The sequence below is a fragment of the Microtus pennsylvanicus genome, chromosome 16 (genome assembly GCF_037038515.1).
Source record: "Microtus pennsylvanicus isolate mMicPen1 chromosome 16, mMicPen1.hap1, whole genome shotgun sequence".
NCBI classification, from domain to species: domain Eukaryota; kingdom Metazoa; phylum Chordata; class Mammalia; order Rodentia; family Cricetidae; genus Microtus; species Microtus pennsylvanicus.
This window is the reverse complement of record NC_134594.1, coordinates 36,445,889-36,463,807: the sequence shown is the minus strand read 5'-3', so window position 1 is coordinate 36,463,807 and position 17,919 is coordinate 36,445,889. Positions and strand designations below refer to the sequence as shown.

Below are 17,919 nucleotides of genomic sequence, written 5' to 3'. Positions count from 1 at the left end.
GCAGCAGGGGACTCTTGTAGGCCCAGGCACGGTAGTGGGGTGTGTGTGTGTGTGTGGTGTCTGAGTTCCCCTTTCTTATGGCTATAAAGCCTATTATGGAAGTTATTCTTTGGAAGGGGACTCTAGCCCCTAACTACAGTAGCATCTGCCTCTTCCTGCATTTTTAGCAATCTAACGCAGGTGATGGGTTGTTGGGTGAGCTCAAAATCCTTAATCCAAATGAAGCATCTCTCAGAGGAGCAAGTAACAATTCAGAATACCATGGCCTTTGTGTCCAATGTACTTCAACAATATTGTCCCTTGCCTGGGGTTCTGGACAATCAAATTCTTTTAGTTCCCATTTAATTGGTAATGCTAACTCTCCAGACTTCCCACCAATTGGTGTCTTTTTAATGCATCACCTTATGTCTGAAACTAACCCCTGGCAGCTTCCATGGTTTTTGCCTGGAAGATGTAGACCCAAAGCAGAGCTCAAGGTATGGAAGAAAATATCACGCGCTGATGTGGGAGTGTCATATATCAATCTGTTGATTTCGTTGGTTAAGTAATAAACTGCTTGGGCTCATAGCTTAGAACATAGGTGGGTGGAGTAAACAGAACAGAATGCTGGGAGGAAGAGGAAGTGAGGTAAGACGCCTCAGACAGAGACGCCATGCCCCGCTCCCTGGCAGACACATGTGATGAAGCTCCGACCCAGGATGGAATCTTCCCAGTAAGACCGGTGCTCACAAATTATTAGAGATGGGTTGATCGGGATATCAGAATTAGCCAGTAAGGGCTAGAGCTAAAGGGCCAAGCAGTGTTTAAAAGAATACAGTGTCCATGTAATTATTTCGGGTAAAGCTAGCCGTGCGGAGCTGAGTGGGAACGCAGCCCACCGCAGCTCCTAGCTGTGTGGGCAGCTGGGGTGCTGGGGACGCAGCCCTGCCGCTCTTATCACTACAACACGCTCTAGAGTTCCTTGTCTTTTCTTGTTGCTCTGGAAATGAATTAATTTCTGGAATCTTCCAGGCAGTTGGGTGTGCCATGTGGTCTGGGTTCAGTCAGAGGTGCCGCGGGTGCAGTGGTGTGTGCCCTTCTCAAAGAGGCTCGCGAAGGTCTATCACGTGTGCCATTCTGCCTTCTGTGCCATCTCTTCTGGTTTTCTGGATGCCACTTCTGGTTCTCACAGCATGTTATCTCTGATAGCCTCGTTCTAGAGATGGCAGAGCTCATGACATTCTGAGCTTTCTGAACAAGTGTAGGCAGAAAGGCTGAACCACTGGCTGGCTCATCAATCCTGTGCGAACGTCTAATTAAGAAATAAACCTCTGGGTCGGGGAGAAGGTTCCGCAGACAGAAACATTAGCTACACAAGACTGATGACCTGAGTTCCATCTCCCAAACCCAAGTGAAAAGATGAATGTGGAGCCTTCGTCTGTAATCCCGGTGTTTAGAAACGGCGAGATGGGTAGAGGAGACAGGAGAGCTGACCAGAAGCTCACAAGCCAGCGATGCAGATGTGGGAGTCCAGCAGTGAAAACAAGAGAGACCCTGCCTCAGCAAGATGGAGGGGCAGAATTGATCCCCAGAAGTTATCCTCTGGCCTCCACGAGAATAAGGGCATGTGCAGACCTGTGCATGCGCTCTCTCTCACCTTTCCCTCCCCCTCTTTCTCTCTCTCTGGCCCCCCACATGCATTAGCTAATGTTTTTAAAAGAAGACTAATTTCTGTTATATCTGAGCTTTTATACCTTTTGTGTTCCATTTGTTGTGAATGAGCCCCAAATAATTATATTTTCCCATACATTTAAAGATAAACACACAGAGATTCACATTCAGAGCAAAGCTGACAGCGTGGAGCTTCTGAATTGGTAGCACACAGTTTCAGAATTCCTCCAATTATAAACAAGAAGTGCTGATAGCTGGGACTCTCAGGGTCTACAGATTGGGTGGATGGAGGTACAGAAGCACAGTGGTCCACTGGAGGTTACAAGACTTGGAGTGCAACCACAGAGATGGTTAGAGATCAATAGTTCTGTCTGTCTTTTCCATCATCACATCATCATCATACTACTGTGGCGATGTAATAACAAAGATATAGGTTGTATTTCTGGCTTATTTGTTCCCTTTTATTCCATTGTTTTCTTTGTCTAACAGCTCCAAGTCATGTGTCTTACTCTACTTCCTAGATGTTTCTTAACTCCTGGGGTTTAGTTTCATTTTAGCTTATTTTTCAGTCTACTGCTTCTTTCTCGTCATTCTTAAATGATTGGTTTCTTGGAGGGCTCAGGAATGGCCAGTTAATCATGTTAGTCCTTAGACTGATAGAGTGGTCTGAGTATATAACCAATAAACTGATGAAGGTTTGTTTTCTATTTTATTTATTTATTTATTATTCATTCATTTAGTCTCTCTCTCTCTCTCTCTCTCTCTCTCTCTCTCTCTCTCTCTCTCTGTGTGTGTGTGTGTGTGTGTGTGTGTGTGTGTGTGTGTGTGTATGCCTGTGTAGGCCAGAAGAGAGAATCAGGTTTCCTGTGGCTGAAGTTATAGTAGTTGTGAGCTACCCAAGATGGGGTGCAAGGCACCAAACGGGGTCTTCTGAAAGAGCAGCAAGAACTCTTTAACTTCTGAGCCGTCTCATGAATCCTTTCTATTTCTAATGAAAAAACATTACATCTTTGCCTCCCTTCTTTGTTCAAATTTGAGAAGACCTTAGGGATTATTTAGTCCAACACATGTGCATGTGTACAAGGAGCACGTATGTGATTGTGCATGGGCACACTTGTACACACGTAATGTACATGAGAGACTTGACTCCAGATCACTCAGTTCCTTACTTAACACTTCTTTGGTAAGACTACTTAACTAACCAAAACTATGCTCAGTTAGTTACGATTCCATTCACAAAGACATGAAATAATCAAAGTAAATTTAGGTACAGTGCCTGTATTGACATTTCTAGTAATCCCAACACAAATGAAACATGGACAAAACTGGTGTGGCTTTCTCTAAGGCACTGAAGTTTTATGTCCTTGTTGGATTACTCTCAAATCATTTCACTCAACCAATCTTTGACCACTTTGAAAGTCAAAGTGATCCACCATGGAGAGCCAACACGCTTGTTTAACCAACTGCAGTCTCGTCGATTCCAATGTACCCGAAACAAATCTAGTGGAGAAGCATTTTTCCCTGACACTCTGGTGAGAAAAGCTTCAGAGATGAAGACTCGGAGAGGCATCCTGGCCATGACTGGAGCAGATGTCACTGTAGAGTGCTGGATTCTGAATGGCTATCACAGGAAAGAAAGTTCTTAGATGAGCCAGGCTGTGCATGGCAGCGTATTGAATGAAGAAGTACAAATGAGAGGATGTAAGAACCCTCCAAGTAAGATGAGACTTCAAAGCATGTGATTATGTCATCTGGTAAGAAGGGCATGGTGTGTGTGGGGTCCCATGACACGCTCTAGCTACATGGGTTTAAGCTTGTGTGTTCTGTATTTTGGCTAGGGTTTTTTTTTTTTTTTTGGCTTTGTTTTGACTTGGTTTTGTTTGTTTGCTTGTTTGTTTTTATAAGAGAGAACCAGGTTTGCTTACAGGATCTAGGATGTAAAATCCAAATAATTAAAATGAGAAAATTATAGTACCTAGACTTAAGTCTCATTTGTAATCTTTTAGCAGCATAGATGACCTCCATGGAAAGTCCCTAAGTTCTTTTGGGTTCAACTCTCTGAAATAGTTCAGTGACTCCATTATTTCTAATAATGATTAATATAAATCTTAAATTTTTTATTATATATATTTTAGATAGGTCTAGCATGTAAGATGGAATTAGAATGTTTCCTATGTGTATAACTGCAAAAGTGAAAGACCAACATTAAAACACAGAAGCCAAGACAAAACTCATTGAGAACCTGCAACTGAAATATTCCAAGTTCAAAATTCTTAAAAATATAAGATTTGAGTTATAGTATCATGTCATGTAATAACATTATTTAATGCACAAATTGCTTGAAATAGTTATATTGTCTTCAAATTATAGACATAAAGTATGTATAAGAAAAATTAACTGTATGCTTAGAATTGAGTCTGAAATTCAAAATCTGTGATGCTAGGCATTTCAGATAATGGGTACTCAGCATGTGAGAGCTAAGTGAATCTATGCTGATGTGTAAATTCTGACCTATTCTTTGGGAATTTGAGTTCTGCCCTTAGGGCCCTGACCTCCATTGACATCCAGTGCTATTCATACTGGCAGAAACCTTTTAAAGTAAGTCTAGAAATTACCTGGGACAAAACAACATCCCAATTTAAATAACCCCAGGGCTCCAGTACCCCTCTAAACAGCTACTTCCTTTCACCACCATTTACTCTCAAGGTCTACCCTGTGAGGAGGACTCTACCATGACTTAACTGGAGAGGTCAATTCTGGAAGAAATTTCAGTGAAGACTGATGTAACAGGAAGAACCATTTCTACCCTGTAAGAACCATTTCTAAGTCAACTTCTCCAAAGCCTTAAAAGCGTTAAAAAAAAAATCAGTGAAAACATACCTATTATCCCCTTCGGTGCCAGCATCCCTACAAAAGATTTTTGCTACAGTGATTTTGTTAAACAGATACATCTCCCATTTTTTGCAGCCAAAGGTTATAGAGCTTTGCCAGGGTGCATGGACCATAAAACTATGAGCATATTTTTACATTGGCAAGAGAAACAAAATGTCAGTCAACTAAATTTAAGATGGTTCACACACATCTGCTACCAACAGAATGCTGTAAAAGGAAAAAGAAAAATAGAGAAGTGGGGATAACTCACAGTCTAAATAGCCCTGAATCTTCTCTATTGTCTGGGTGATTTGTACTCTTTCAACATTGATTGAAAGGCTATCAGAACAGCAGCTAACATCTGTTGGTGGTGTGTCATGTAGCAACAATTTCTAGTTAAGCAAATACATAAACAACCATATCTCAAAATGTCTAAGCTAGGTAGCTGTGGTTATAAATACATCACTAAAATATTTTCCAAAGAGGAACAAATGTAAAATGTTACGCTCCTGGCAATATCATCCTGTCTCATGTCCTTGAGAGACTGAGAAAGAGAAAAAGATTGACAGATAACAGATCTCTGAATCCAGTATGCCTCACATGTCCAGTTGTAGAACATATGGAAGGTGCTGGCTATGACATGAGCCCCACATTGTGTATTATTGAAGGATGCTCTCACCACCCAAGGCTTGTCCAAGGTCCACCTCCCTGGGGAGTAGACATAGTGCATGAGAGAGGGGAAACTTAAGTTACACAGTATGCTTACTATGGAAAAAAAATCACTGCTAAAAATCCATGCAGAATCATAAAATCAAAGGCAACAAAGCTAAAAGAGCCAGATGATAAATTTGCCTTTCACACTTTTCAAAAGTCTTAGTTCTTTGAAATATTGAGATCAACTCAGGAAAACACTCATGTATCCACTGGGCAATGCTGACAAAATATAGGCCACAATATCACCTTAATACAAAATTAAGTCACATCTTTTAAAATTACACATTCCATACACTGTCAAGAATAAGTACCGTTTATCGAAAGATCAAGTGCCAAGTTACTGAAGAGCTAAGATTAACAGCAATTCACCTGAAAATTATGAATAATAGAAAGAAATGTCTAAACGAGTTTGAGGTTCTCAAATATAAAAACTGTCAAGATAGCAAGTCTTATATGACAATAACGTTAAAAGAGCTTCATTAGGCTTTAAAGCAAAAGGCTCAGCATAAATGTCTGGAACTCTGTTTAACTGGCCTGTAGAAAGATAATTCTTAAGACATATTTATATCCTCTATGTTCTATTAGACAACTCTGAATATCTTCTGGATAGTAAATCAAAGTGCCTTCTCCATTGGTTATGTGAGATCACACTATACAATTATCTCGAGGACATTAAGGAAGTGGACTAAAGAATTATTTGGGGAAATAAACTTGTTTTTGTAATTTTTATTTAAACGGTTAAGATGGAAAATTTTGAAACTAAATAAATATTTCTAATGTTGCTAAAATAACAACTTCAGCAGCCCATGTCTAAGCATTAACTAAAAAAGCTGCTTGTAACTTCCGCCAGTGTTCTTTGTGTACCTGTGATGAACTGTATACATTAATGCCAGTGTGTTAAGTCATTGAGCATTCTCCGTGTGTTTCGGCAATAATACAGATAAGAGCTCTTTCATAAACAAAACTCTGACCTATGGTGAAAGAGTTTAACTGCTCTTCGAAATAACGACAAACCAGAAACCACTTTCCAGAACCTTCTGTTCACAAAGGGCAACAAACTGCACACTTAAAACTGCTTGTGTATGTTTATAAAATGCTATTTCCAAGACAACTTTTGTCTAATTTCAGTGTAATTAATTGATGTTGGATGTTTTTATGTCTTTACATTCTCAAAATTCAAGGTACAGACATTTACATAACAAAGACACAAATTAAAACATTCTTTAAACTAGCATCGTAAATAGTGGCTCTCAGCCTGTGGGGTCATGACCCTCATCAAAATCGTATTGCCAAAACTATTTATGTTAAGACTCATAACAGCAGAAAAATTACAACTATGAAGTAGCCACGAAACTAATTTTATGATTGGTGGTCAGCTCATTAGCTACTGTATTAAAGGGTGTGGGCATTAGGAAGGTTGAGCACTACCTAAAATAATGTGTAAGTGATTGTTTCTAAACTTAAAAACCTCTCTTGCCTTAAATGGCCTCATCTTTATAGCGTCTACTTGAGTCACTTGCTCGGACTTTGGGGGTTACCTGTCCCCACATGTCTAGAATAGGGTGAATACTTAATAGATGATTGGATAAGGAAAACTTACTCTGTCGGGTGGCTTGTCTGGGTCACCGTCCCACGCAGCCCCTAAGCGCTGCTCAGAACTCTCCATGGTGCTGAACTGTTACCCTGGTCCATATGAGGAGGAAGAGGCGCTCAGGGACCCTGGCTTGGAAAAGCATCCATAGAGGGCCACTTTGTTAGCGATAAAGTTACCCGGTGAGGTCCCACAGACCTGCTGCGGGGAGGGGGAGGGTGATCTTCCCCTCTGGTTAGCAACCCGGGCAGCTCAAAGCAGATTTTGGAGCAAAAATCTTCAAAACAAAGAAAAGAGTACGTTCCCTGAGAGACGCAGCTGGCTGGTTTTCGTCTGCGTTCTTCTAACTGGGGGGAAATAAACACATAGACAACCAGACGGCTCAGAGAGCAGAGGACTCCAGACAAACTCTTGATCTTTATGATGAAAACAAGCCCCCGTTAATCCAAAGCAGCTGATTCACTTCATCTACATTAGTTAAAAAAATGGAAATAAAGCCGAGAATTCCACAAGGCTCCATAAGCACTGTGCACACAGCCTCCCCCTAGCCCCGGCTCCTGTCTGCTGAAGCTTCCCACAGCAGAGCAGACTCGTCTGTCTCTCACAGAGTGTCTCTTCCTGAGGCTGGAGTGCATAAAGACCACATGACACCCAATGATGTCATTTTGAAAGCGGGTCACAGTTACGGCTGTATGTAGATGAAGTCCTTCTATTAAGTATTTAGCATAATGATTTTCTTGAAAATCTATTTGCAGCAAATAACTTGGTATTCTATCAATATGCTTAACCCTATCAAGCCAGTGCCTCCAAGAGAAAATCAATTCACAGCTCACACGTGCGGCAGCCTCTGGGTGAGTGAGGATGAGCTTCGGGTGCTGCTGTAGGAGATGAGTAATTAAAATTAACTCTCAAAGAACCTGGTGATGAAGCCCCTTTTCCCTTCCCCAGGAGCTGTAGCAGAAATGGGAGGATTTCTTCAGATACAGAATCGACTTCGAAAATAACTCAGAATTTTTAGCTTGTTAAAAACTGTAGTCGTTTCCAAATCAGACCACAATGAATGCAAAATAAAAGTTAAAGCCACTTTCTCTGATTCCTAACACTACTTTTTGTAATGAACTAGAACATCTCAGAAGCATTAAAAACTTGCTTTTTCTGAAAGGGTTTGATTTTTTTTCAAAAGTTGGTAGAGAACTTTAAGTGCTTTGTAGATGTTTTAAATTGAGAATGAAGAAATAATTGAAATGTTATCTATACTATGATCAATTTGTATAAACCAGTAGGTAACATATAGGCATAGTTTTAAGGGGTCTATGAGAAGAAAGCCTATTTTTATTCTGAGTAGCTTCTTCTTTTCTACTTCTATTTAGTTACATATCCTAATTAAAGATTTTCAGTATAGTTGACAAACCTGCCACTCAGTAGATTATAAAAGGGTGGGGAACATGCGTGTGGGGGGGAAAGGAGAAGAGAGGGGAGAGGGAGAACTAAAGCAGAGGGAATGAAGGTGGACTTGGTCAAAACACATTAAAGGCATGCATAAAATTATCAATGAAAGAATTGTCGCAAAAGTTTTATTGATACAACATTGAAATGGTAAATATACTACATTGTTTATAAGCACATAAAAATAAAAGCAAATGAAAAAAGAAAAATGCTATGTATCATTTGCCTGGAGTGTGTGAATTTCCTTCCTCCAGTTTCAGGTTCCCCAAAGGAACCCCTTTCCTAAAAGCCCAGGGCCACTGATCTCTCTTCTCCCTTACTCCTCTTCAAAGAGCTAGAAGGAGTTACCTAGGCTGAAGGATTAGCCAGAGGAACCAGAGCCTCTATGGTCCAGATTTGCCTCATGCTCAGGACTCCCTTGGCCTTGCTTGTGCAGGAGGCTCATGGCTTCCAGTGCTGCCTGCGGCTGCTAACATGTCTGATTCTAGACTCTAGTAGAAGGAAGCTCAGTGTGGCCTCTGTCTGAGTTATAGCCACGTTTCAGTTTTTGTGAGAAATAAATCTTAGATTTGGATCTCCCTCTGCCTACCTCTCTCATCTCCCAGGAAGAAGTTTCTAAATAGGAAAGGAGAAAAGAGCTATATGCTAACTTTTGAAAACCACCTTCCAACCACATCTCTCTGTTCGCTAGACTTGATGTGTATACATGCTACAAGCCAGGTAATGTAAGAAATTTTGTGTGCAAACTAAATAAATAAAACGCCCATTTGTATAATATATCTCTATAACATTGGCCTATAAACGGGATGCCAAAGTCTTAACTAGAAGTATTATACATCAACTCATATAAACTTGATTATTGAGCCATTTATAAATGCCAATGCATGGAATTTTTCTTAACCTTGCTCCAGCTGAGCTCCATGGATCAATTGTCTGACAATATAAAATTAATATTGCTTACGTGCAAATTTGAGTATCTCCCTTAAGCTACCAGTTTGTTACAGGAACTGCAAACCATGCATAGGGAATTGTAGGGATCCTGCAAGGACACAGGTTGTAAGGTTTGCTTGATTTAATGGTGATTGCTGTGTCCCAGTGTCTAGTGCAGTGGTCTAGCACACAATAGGCACTCAGAGAGCTACAGAAAGAGTGAGGTCAATTAACAAGGTGGATCTAATCTTGCCTAGTACCTGTGGAAGCAAAAAAGAGGGCATTCAATCCCCTGAAGTCATAGATAGTTGAGAGCTACAATGTAGGGACTAATACTCAAACCCAGGTCCTTTGGAAGGGCAGCCAGTGCGTTTAAATGCTGAGTCACCTCTCCAACCTCATGGCATTTTACCATTTATTTCAATTAAAATATAATTGCATCCTTTTTTCCTTCCTCTCTTTCTTCAAATTCCTCCCAAGTCTCCTCCTGTACCCTGTCAAATCCCTGGCCTCTTTTTCCTTAATTATTCTTGGTATGTGTTGGGGTATGGTTGTGTAGGTGTTTATGTTCATAATTATACAAATGCAACTTGCTAGGTCAGTTTGGTATTGCTTGTATTATATGACTTCAGGGATGACCGAGAGGAGTTGGGTAACCAGGTCGAGGCTCATCCCTAGGGAAGACTAATTCTCCCTTTTTCAGCTGCTGTTACTTGGCTGTAGTTCTTTAATTAGAGCCCCATGAGAATTTCCCCTTGCACGTTAGCATGCCTATTAATGTCTTTATTGCTTAGGTCCTGTTTAGGCAGCCATGTTGTTGTGGTATCATGGGTGAAGCCTCCTTGTTGTAAAACTAGGAGACACAAAGAGCAGATTTCCTGGTCCTCTGACTCTTATAATCTCCCCTCCCCCCAGTTCTTCCACAATGTTATCTGAGCCTCGAGGTTTTTATAAACCCCTAAACCAAAACAACTTGCTCATTTTCAAACATTGCCAGGGGGGAAAATATCCTCAAACAATGAAGTTAAGGAATATTAGAGAAAGGAACCTGTATTATCAGTGAACACTGAAAAACGTAAGATGGAAATGTGTGAAGACACTTTTATACAAAAACATCTTTTATACGCTGTCATTCATGGTTACATATTATTAAAATAATTTCTGAAACTGCAAATGTACTTTCAACAACTCAGATTTAACAAGAATTGCATCTGCTCCTGTGTAACTAGCAAGAATGCTTCCTTTTGTTTCCTAATGGTCCTCCATTCCCTGCGCTTATGTGAGGGTCGGAGACAAAAGGTGGAAGATGGAATTTGGGTCCTGGAACACTAAGACTCAAGGGATCTAAATCTGTACAGGCTGGGTACAAGCCTGTAACTTATACCTGACCTGGAAAATTCAGGCTATTAAATTATTAAGCATCGCAAGGCTTGCAGTCTGTGCAATTACTTGAGATCGTACTGGAAAGGGGCACTGCAAAGCCTCTTTGAGTGCCAAGTGTGCCCTCCCCCTGAGTGGGCACACCATGATTGTCAACCCCTTTAGTCACCAGATTCCTCCTGGTGTATTTAAAGTTGGATATTAGAGATACAAAATGAGCAATAAGACTTGAGGGTGATATGAGACAAGTTGTGGATCTGACTTCAGGGGCATCACTGGTCTTTAGAATATTTGGAAAGTTTTGGTGGCTCTAACGGCCACCAATCAGTGAATGTCTAGACACTCTTGCTAAAAGCTAGGGCCACTAAAACAACACCAGAAATCAAACTGGCTGCCAGCCCTTCTCTCTAGGCTGACTAAGGCTGACTAGAACGACCAGGTGGTCCAGACTCTGTCCTTGCACTTGCTCAGAATTACAATCCTCCACCTTGGGACTGCCGTGACCCCTCGGGGCTGGGCTTCCACAGCTAAGGGAATGGAGCTTACCCCTCATTCCTGAAGATAAGATTCTTCATAGTCCTCTGGAAGGAGAAGAATAATCTGTCATGCCCTTACTGTGTGTGAAAAATAATCTCTCAGGAGATGCCTGCTCATGCTAACACAGACACTCAAATCCTGTTTCATTCCCAGAAACTGAAAGTCTTTGGTAAGAGTAACACTAAAATACATGCTTAATTATGTATTCTTTCTATTATGTAGATCACACGTGTGTGTGCGTACACATTTAAATGTAATGTATATACACCCACATATATTCCTTCTAGGACAAGTTGATTCTGATAAATTCATTTGCAGAATCTCAAACAGGTCCTGGGCCCAATCAGTACCAAATCACAAACTCCCTTTCTGTACTGTGTAAGTTTTCTGCAGTGCTATGAGAAAAATGCATTGAATATTACCAAGAACAGATTCAACCAAACGTGTCTTTGAGAGCCCGGGGGCCCAGGCTCCATGCTGAGACTTACAGATGGCATGCCATTTAATCTTCATAGCAATACCAATCCATCTGCGAGGTGGGTGTTACTTCCAGTTGCAGATGAAGAAGTACTGCTCAAGAGATGTCTTGGGCTCAGGGAAACAGTGGGTGAACTCCAGAAAGATAATAGAAGACCCAACAAGAAGAAGTAGGCGTGGTTAAAAGGTCAGGAGGTATTTTGGTGACAAAGTCAAGACAAATGGTACAAAACCACCTCCTAACCACCTCGGAGGGCTTTCTGAGTTTGCAGGAATACATGCTAGTGATGCTACACAGGTTACCAGTCTCAGAGACTGTATTCTATTAATCAAATAACAAATTATTCAGAGCTGAGAACTAAGTGTGTTTTAAACCACGGGTCTGACTAATAAAAAGCACATGGTGTAACCTCTGCTGTTCTTGCAAATTAGTGCATGTTTTTGAGGCCGAAACGTTAACTCTTTCTCACTTGGACACCTACAATTTCCATTTCCCAATGGCAGTTCCTATTCAAGTTTCTTATTTCTCAAACAAAACTTCCCAGTTACCACATGATACACTACAGTATGAGGGCACTTAATATGCAAATTGCCCACATAACTTAATGTTATCCTCCCTCCTGTTGCTCTTTAATTTGGCGTCGAACAGCTGAGGTTTGAGATTTTAATCAAAGAGCATGGAATAAGGCAATTTATAAAATCAGATGGACTTTTTTTCCGCCAATTGTTTCATTCACTGTTTAGAGCTATCAAATCGGAGGGTCGTCTTACAAATGCGTTAGCTGATTGCTACCCCTCCAGCTTGACCGTGCCTAAATGCGGGCTTGCTTTCAAGTGTTAGGAAATGATGGGAGAAGCGGAGCCTGCGAGCTCCAGCCCAATGCATAATCCAAGGACGGCTACTTATGTTTCAAGTCTCATTTTCATCGTCTGTGAAATGGAAATTAATGATTGTGCCTCCTTCACATGGTCCTCGAGAGGACTGGATGAGGAACCCATGGAAAGTGTTAGCCAAGGGCTCAGCACACAAGTCTTCAGCTCTTCTTAAGCTGAAGCTGGGAGCCTGTGCGTACGTGGCTGCTGTTTTGTATTTTAAAGCAGATGTATTCTGAGAACTACATTACCTGCTACATATTGCCAAAATAATGAACAGAAGTACTCAGAAATGCCATTCTTTCATCAGGGGGCGGATTCAATCGGATCACGGAGCTGGTTTCACGTGAACCGCCCATACCTGGGACAGGCAGCTGGGACAGTCAGTAACTGCAGCTGTGACAATGTAGGGGTGGGGTATAACTGGTCTGGCTCAGGAGACAAGACAGGCAGTTAGTTGACCAGGCTCAGGAAAACCGAGAATGGTCTAGGCAGTAATAGGTTCAGCAAAATGGAAGAGAAGAAGCACCTGTCAGGCCCAGGAAATTCTCCAATAGTATTTAACTTTGGCTGAGGACTTGAGGAAGTAAAGACCACACAATTATAATACGCTTGGCTGCATGCGACCTGATTGCTCGAAACACCAAATTCAGAATGATATTTGCTGAACCTTCTGTCTTTAAGACAGCCTTAGACCAGGCAATGGTGGCCCACGCCTTTAATCCCAGCACTCAGGAGGTAGAGGCAGGCAGATATCTCTGAGTTTGAGGCCAGCCTGGTCTACAAAGTGAGTTCCAGGACAGCCAGGACTATTACACAGAAAAACCTTGCTTCACCCCCACCCCACACACAAAAGCCTTAGTCCTTGTTTGACCAGGGACCATCCTATGCCTTGCATAAACTTGCACCCCACTCACAGTGAGCAGGAAACCAAACCTCCCAGTGACCTTCCTGAGGATGTAGGGGCAGCGTGTCTGGCATGTGACTCAAAGTAAATCAAAATCAGTTTCTGCTTTGTTCCCATGTGGGTGGCAAAGCCCCCAGAAGATATAAAGATACCGTTCCTGTTAGGGAACCTGTCAATGTGATAATCATGGAAGTGAAGAGAATATTTATCCATCTATACTCATTTCAAGCCAGTAAGCCTTATAGGGCTAGGGGTGTAGTTCAGTACATGCAGAGCCCACGTAGGCTTGATGCTCAGCGCTGAAGGAGTTCAATGAAGTCTTGGATGTTTGCCTTCCTGGCAGCCTGGAGGCTTGGAAGCAGTTCAAACCGAGCATTGCTTATGTCTTATATTCTGTATATGTATCTTTCGCATCTTATTTTTGTACAGTTGGTGTCAGATGACTGCCATTACTAATCCGGAAGTCACTGTTATAGTCAATAACCTCTATCAGAATCTAGCAGTCTCTGTTTGCTTTCTGATAGCAGAGGACAATAATGATTTTTTTAAAAAAACTTGTTTGACTATTATTTTTTAGATGTCTAGACATTTCTTTGTCCCTCAACCCACAGAGCTAAGACATTTGATCGACACCCCTTATGAAAAACTCAACTGTTAGAAAACATCTAGACAAGGCAAAGCTCTTCTATTAGAAAAAAAGATCCAGGGAACTCACGGGCTATGCTGGTTTAAAGAACTCAACGCCATGAGCAGACACAAAAAAAGAGGAAGACCCACAGGTACGGACAAACCAGCGTTTACTTACAGAACACTTGAGGTGCAAAGGTTAAACACCGAATCGATGAAAAACGTAGGGCTAAGATATGATCTAAGCTTTCAACAACTCCAAAAGGCTAAAGAACACATAGAAGCAGTGGGTTGCCGGACTCAATCTAATTGTCCTGAATTGCAGTGAGTGATTCTCAACCTTCCTGACGCTGCAAACCTTAATACAGTTCCTCATGTTGTGATGATTCCACCCCAAACCATAAAACACATGTTTTTGTTGCTACTTCATTACTGTTATTTTGCTACTGTCATGAATAGTAATGTAAATAATTTTGGAGGGCGGGGGGGGGGGGGGGTCCGCAGGTTTAGCAGGCAAATCTGAACCCCTAATCCACTGATAAAAATGGTTTCTGAAATCGAGTTTCCGTCCTTCATACAAAAATCTTTAAATCATTTAATTGCATTTTCTATTGGCATTCACAGCAAAGGCATCCAAAGGACTCAATTTTCACTTTCTCTTTTTCTCATAAATCAAGAGCACTGCCCAACTTGGAGACGCAGCATTTCCCAACGTGGTTCACAGGCGCCCTCTAGTGGCCGGGATACCAGTGAGAGCGACAGGTTTCTCCAAAGATCCTGGTCTGGGGCCAGACGGAAACAGATCTTCCCCTTCTACTTCAACAGCTGTAAAGCCAGCTTATTCTTTCTTTTAAAAAACTCATGCCCACACAAAACCATTAGATAATATGCCAATCCATGCCATCTTCTGAAAACATTTCCAAGAAAGTAACCTTTGCCTGATCTCATTAAAATACTGGAAAAAAAAAAAAACCACAGGACAGCAAAGTAGCCAAGGGGGAAAAAAATAAAGAAAATAACATTCTTTACATAATCACCTCTTCCCAACTTTTTATCATTTCATTGATTGCTTATAACTAGACGATCATAATGGCGAAACTCACTGATCTCCAGTTCGCCCGTGCCTCGTTTAGCGCTTTTAAAACACAGACTTAGAGCAGACGCGTTCACTCCAAAACCTTATGCCCTAACCGAGAGTTCGTAACTGGTGGTCAGCGAGCCAATTTCAGAGTACAAAACCATGCTTCCCTTTCAATCAGCATCACTTAAAACTCTGGACTTCTCTCATCTCCTCCTGGAGAGCTATGCTCCTTCACTGACTGTCGGGCACCTATACAGGTGCAGGTTTCCCGGAGCCCGGTTTGGAAGGGGCACGTGGTACCCGTTTAGTCATGTGCATACTCAACCCCAATCAGCCCATTTCAGTCTAGGATCGCCTTCAACATTTCAAGCCAGCCGAGCATCGCACAGGCACATACCGGAGCCAACACACCATAAGAAAAGCAGGGAGGGTAGGCAGCGCCCACCTCAGTGACAGAGAAACGCGATCTCACAAAATCTGTGGACACGGTCAAGTTCATTCTGGGCCCACGAATCTTGTCTTGGTTCAAAGATGTCAAGAGCCTCACTGTGGGTTTCCTTGTGGTACAGACACCACCCCCATCACAAACCACCTCAAGATCTTTTCTTGGAATAAGAGCCATTATGGAGCGCGGGGGGGGGGGGGGCATCCATATGCGGAGCAAGCCAGCCCAAGCAAGCTGGCAGGGACACTCACGGGTGTGCTGCTGTCGGAGAAAGTGTTCATGCTGACAGAGCTGCTCAGCTTGTCTGAGGAGACGGAGGGTGGGGACGGGCTCCTCTTCTCCAGGGGGTCTTGCCTCTGCAAGTACTGTCGCCATGCTCGCTGAAGGCTGCGGAGAAACCCGGCAATATGTCACTGCCAGTCACAGACTCAGAAGGGCACGGGGGCGGGGACTGGTTCTAGAGATGGAGAAACTCTAAGATAAATTGGGCTTCAAGAAAGAACACTTGGGCTTTAGCTGAGTTTTTTGGCCATCAAGGCCGGATCTTAAAAACACTAACCACAGCAAAACCGACCAGACTGTCTTTCTCAGACTTGACTAGGCTAACTCAGCTTGAAAAAGTCAATTAAGCCAAAGGTCGGAGGGTGGGGGATAGGGAGGAGCATCAGTCAAAGCCAAAGTAGTCTGGGCACTACATGAGCTTGGATTTAGGGTACAACAAATATTTCCATTTCCCATCTTTGAGAAAAGCGAATAGTTGAGGATGATACATCAATTCCCTCACTGCATGACTTCAAATGGTCCACCCGATGCCAAGGCTCTGGACGTAGACCACAGAGCACACTTCTGGGACTGTACTCACCTAGACCTCAAGGTGGCGTTCACAACACTGGGCAGGAGGCCTGCACGGCCAGATGCGGTGGTCTGGTGGCCCTGACATGGGGACAAGTCCCCAAAAACATTGCAGTCATTTACTTGACACACTGTGGGTTGACACAGGTAATAAAGACTCTCTGAGTGTCCTGTGCTATTGAAGACACGAAAGTAACAGGTCCTTAGGTGGCTTTTTACTATTTCTCTTTAGGGAGTTTATTATTTTTAACCTGGGGCTAATGTCAGAAAAAACAAACAAACAAACAAACAAAAGACCGTCCTGAAAAATAGGCACCTGTCCCGTTTCTGAGCTAAAGTTAAGGAATTTTTTGTGGACCACCAGCTCCACACTCAGACAGTGAAATGTCCCAATTTGTGGGTCATCAGGGAAGGTGCTGGAACTTTTCCTGGGCATTTGGACGTGCACACCAGCTGCCAGGACTCGGTTTTCTAACGTGATAAGTTAGTATCTGTCACTGCCTCTGCTAGATGCCTAACCAGGTCTTCTACTCTCTCCCATGTGAGCTGAGTCATTAAAGTTATTGACTTATGAACAAACTCACACCTCTTCCTCAGGCTGAATTGAATACCATCAATTCTCAATAGCCTGTGGATAGAAGGAACACAAAATGCCATCATATTATTGGACTGCATTGTTTTCCTAAGTAATGGAGGTTTTATGAGTTAAAATATTCAAGGAAAAGTCCAGAAGGGACCATGAAAGCAATGCCTTGGTCTCAGAGGCCTATCTTAAACTGTGGAGCTTAAGAGAGGCTCATGCCTGGAGGTCAGATTACTCTTCTGAGACCTGTTTTTCTAGGTTCCTTGTGGTTTGTATAGAATTCTAAAGTGAGAGTTTTAACGGCTGTGGTGGTTTGAGTAAAAAATGGCTCTGACAGGCTTATATGTTTGAATTCCCGGTCACCAGGAACTGTCAGTGTTACTAGGTGTGGTGGCTTTGTTGGAGGAAGCATGTAACTGGGGGTGGGCTTCGAGGTTTTGAATGCTCAAGCTAGGCTCAGTCTTCTCTCTCTTTCTATCTCCCCCCTCTCTCTTTTGCTTTCTTTCTTTCTCTCTCCCCTCTGTGCCTGCTGATCCAGATGGAGAATCTCTCAGCACCATGTCTGCCTGCACACCTCCATGCTTCCCGCCATGGTGACTGGTGTTGGGGTCTGCTTGTTCATTCCCAGCTGCCCAGACCTGAAATGATCACTCAGAAACCGTATTATTTGTAATAGTGTTTAGCCAATAGCTCAAGCATATTTCTTGCTTACTCTTGTATCTTAAATTAACCCATTTCTATTATTTTATATTTTACCACAAAGCTCATGGCCTACCGGCAAGGTTCCAGCTGGCAACTCTATGGCTTCTCTGACCCTCCCTACTCCTTCTATATGTGTCATTCAGCCTGGCTTTACTCTGTTAAGCCATTGGCCGAATGCAGCTTCCGTATTAACCAATAAAAGCAACACATAGACAGAAGGACTTCCTGCACCAGGTGACAATGGACCCTGAAC

The 17,919-nt window shown here is 42.3% G+C and overlaps 1 protein-coding gene across 1 annotated transcript in view; it reads right to left on the bottom strand.

Annotated features, from left to right (window-relative positions):
* Schip1 (schwannomin interacting protein 1) overlaps positions 1–17,919 on the bottom strand; it is a 644,640-nt gene that overhangs the window by 473,833 nt on the left and 152,888 nt on the right. Inside the window, exon 4 of the mRNA XM_075951114.1 lies at positions 15,781–15,916. Coding sequence (XP_075807229.1) covers positions 15,781–15,916 — 136 coding nt within the window. The remainder of the gene's footprint in view (positions 1–15,780; positions 15,917–17,919) is intronic.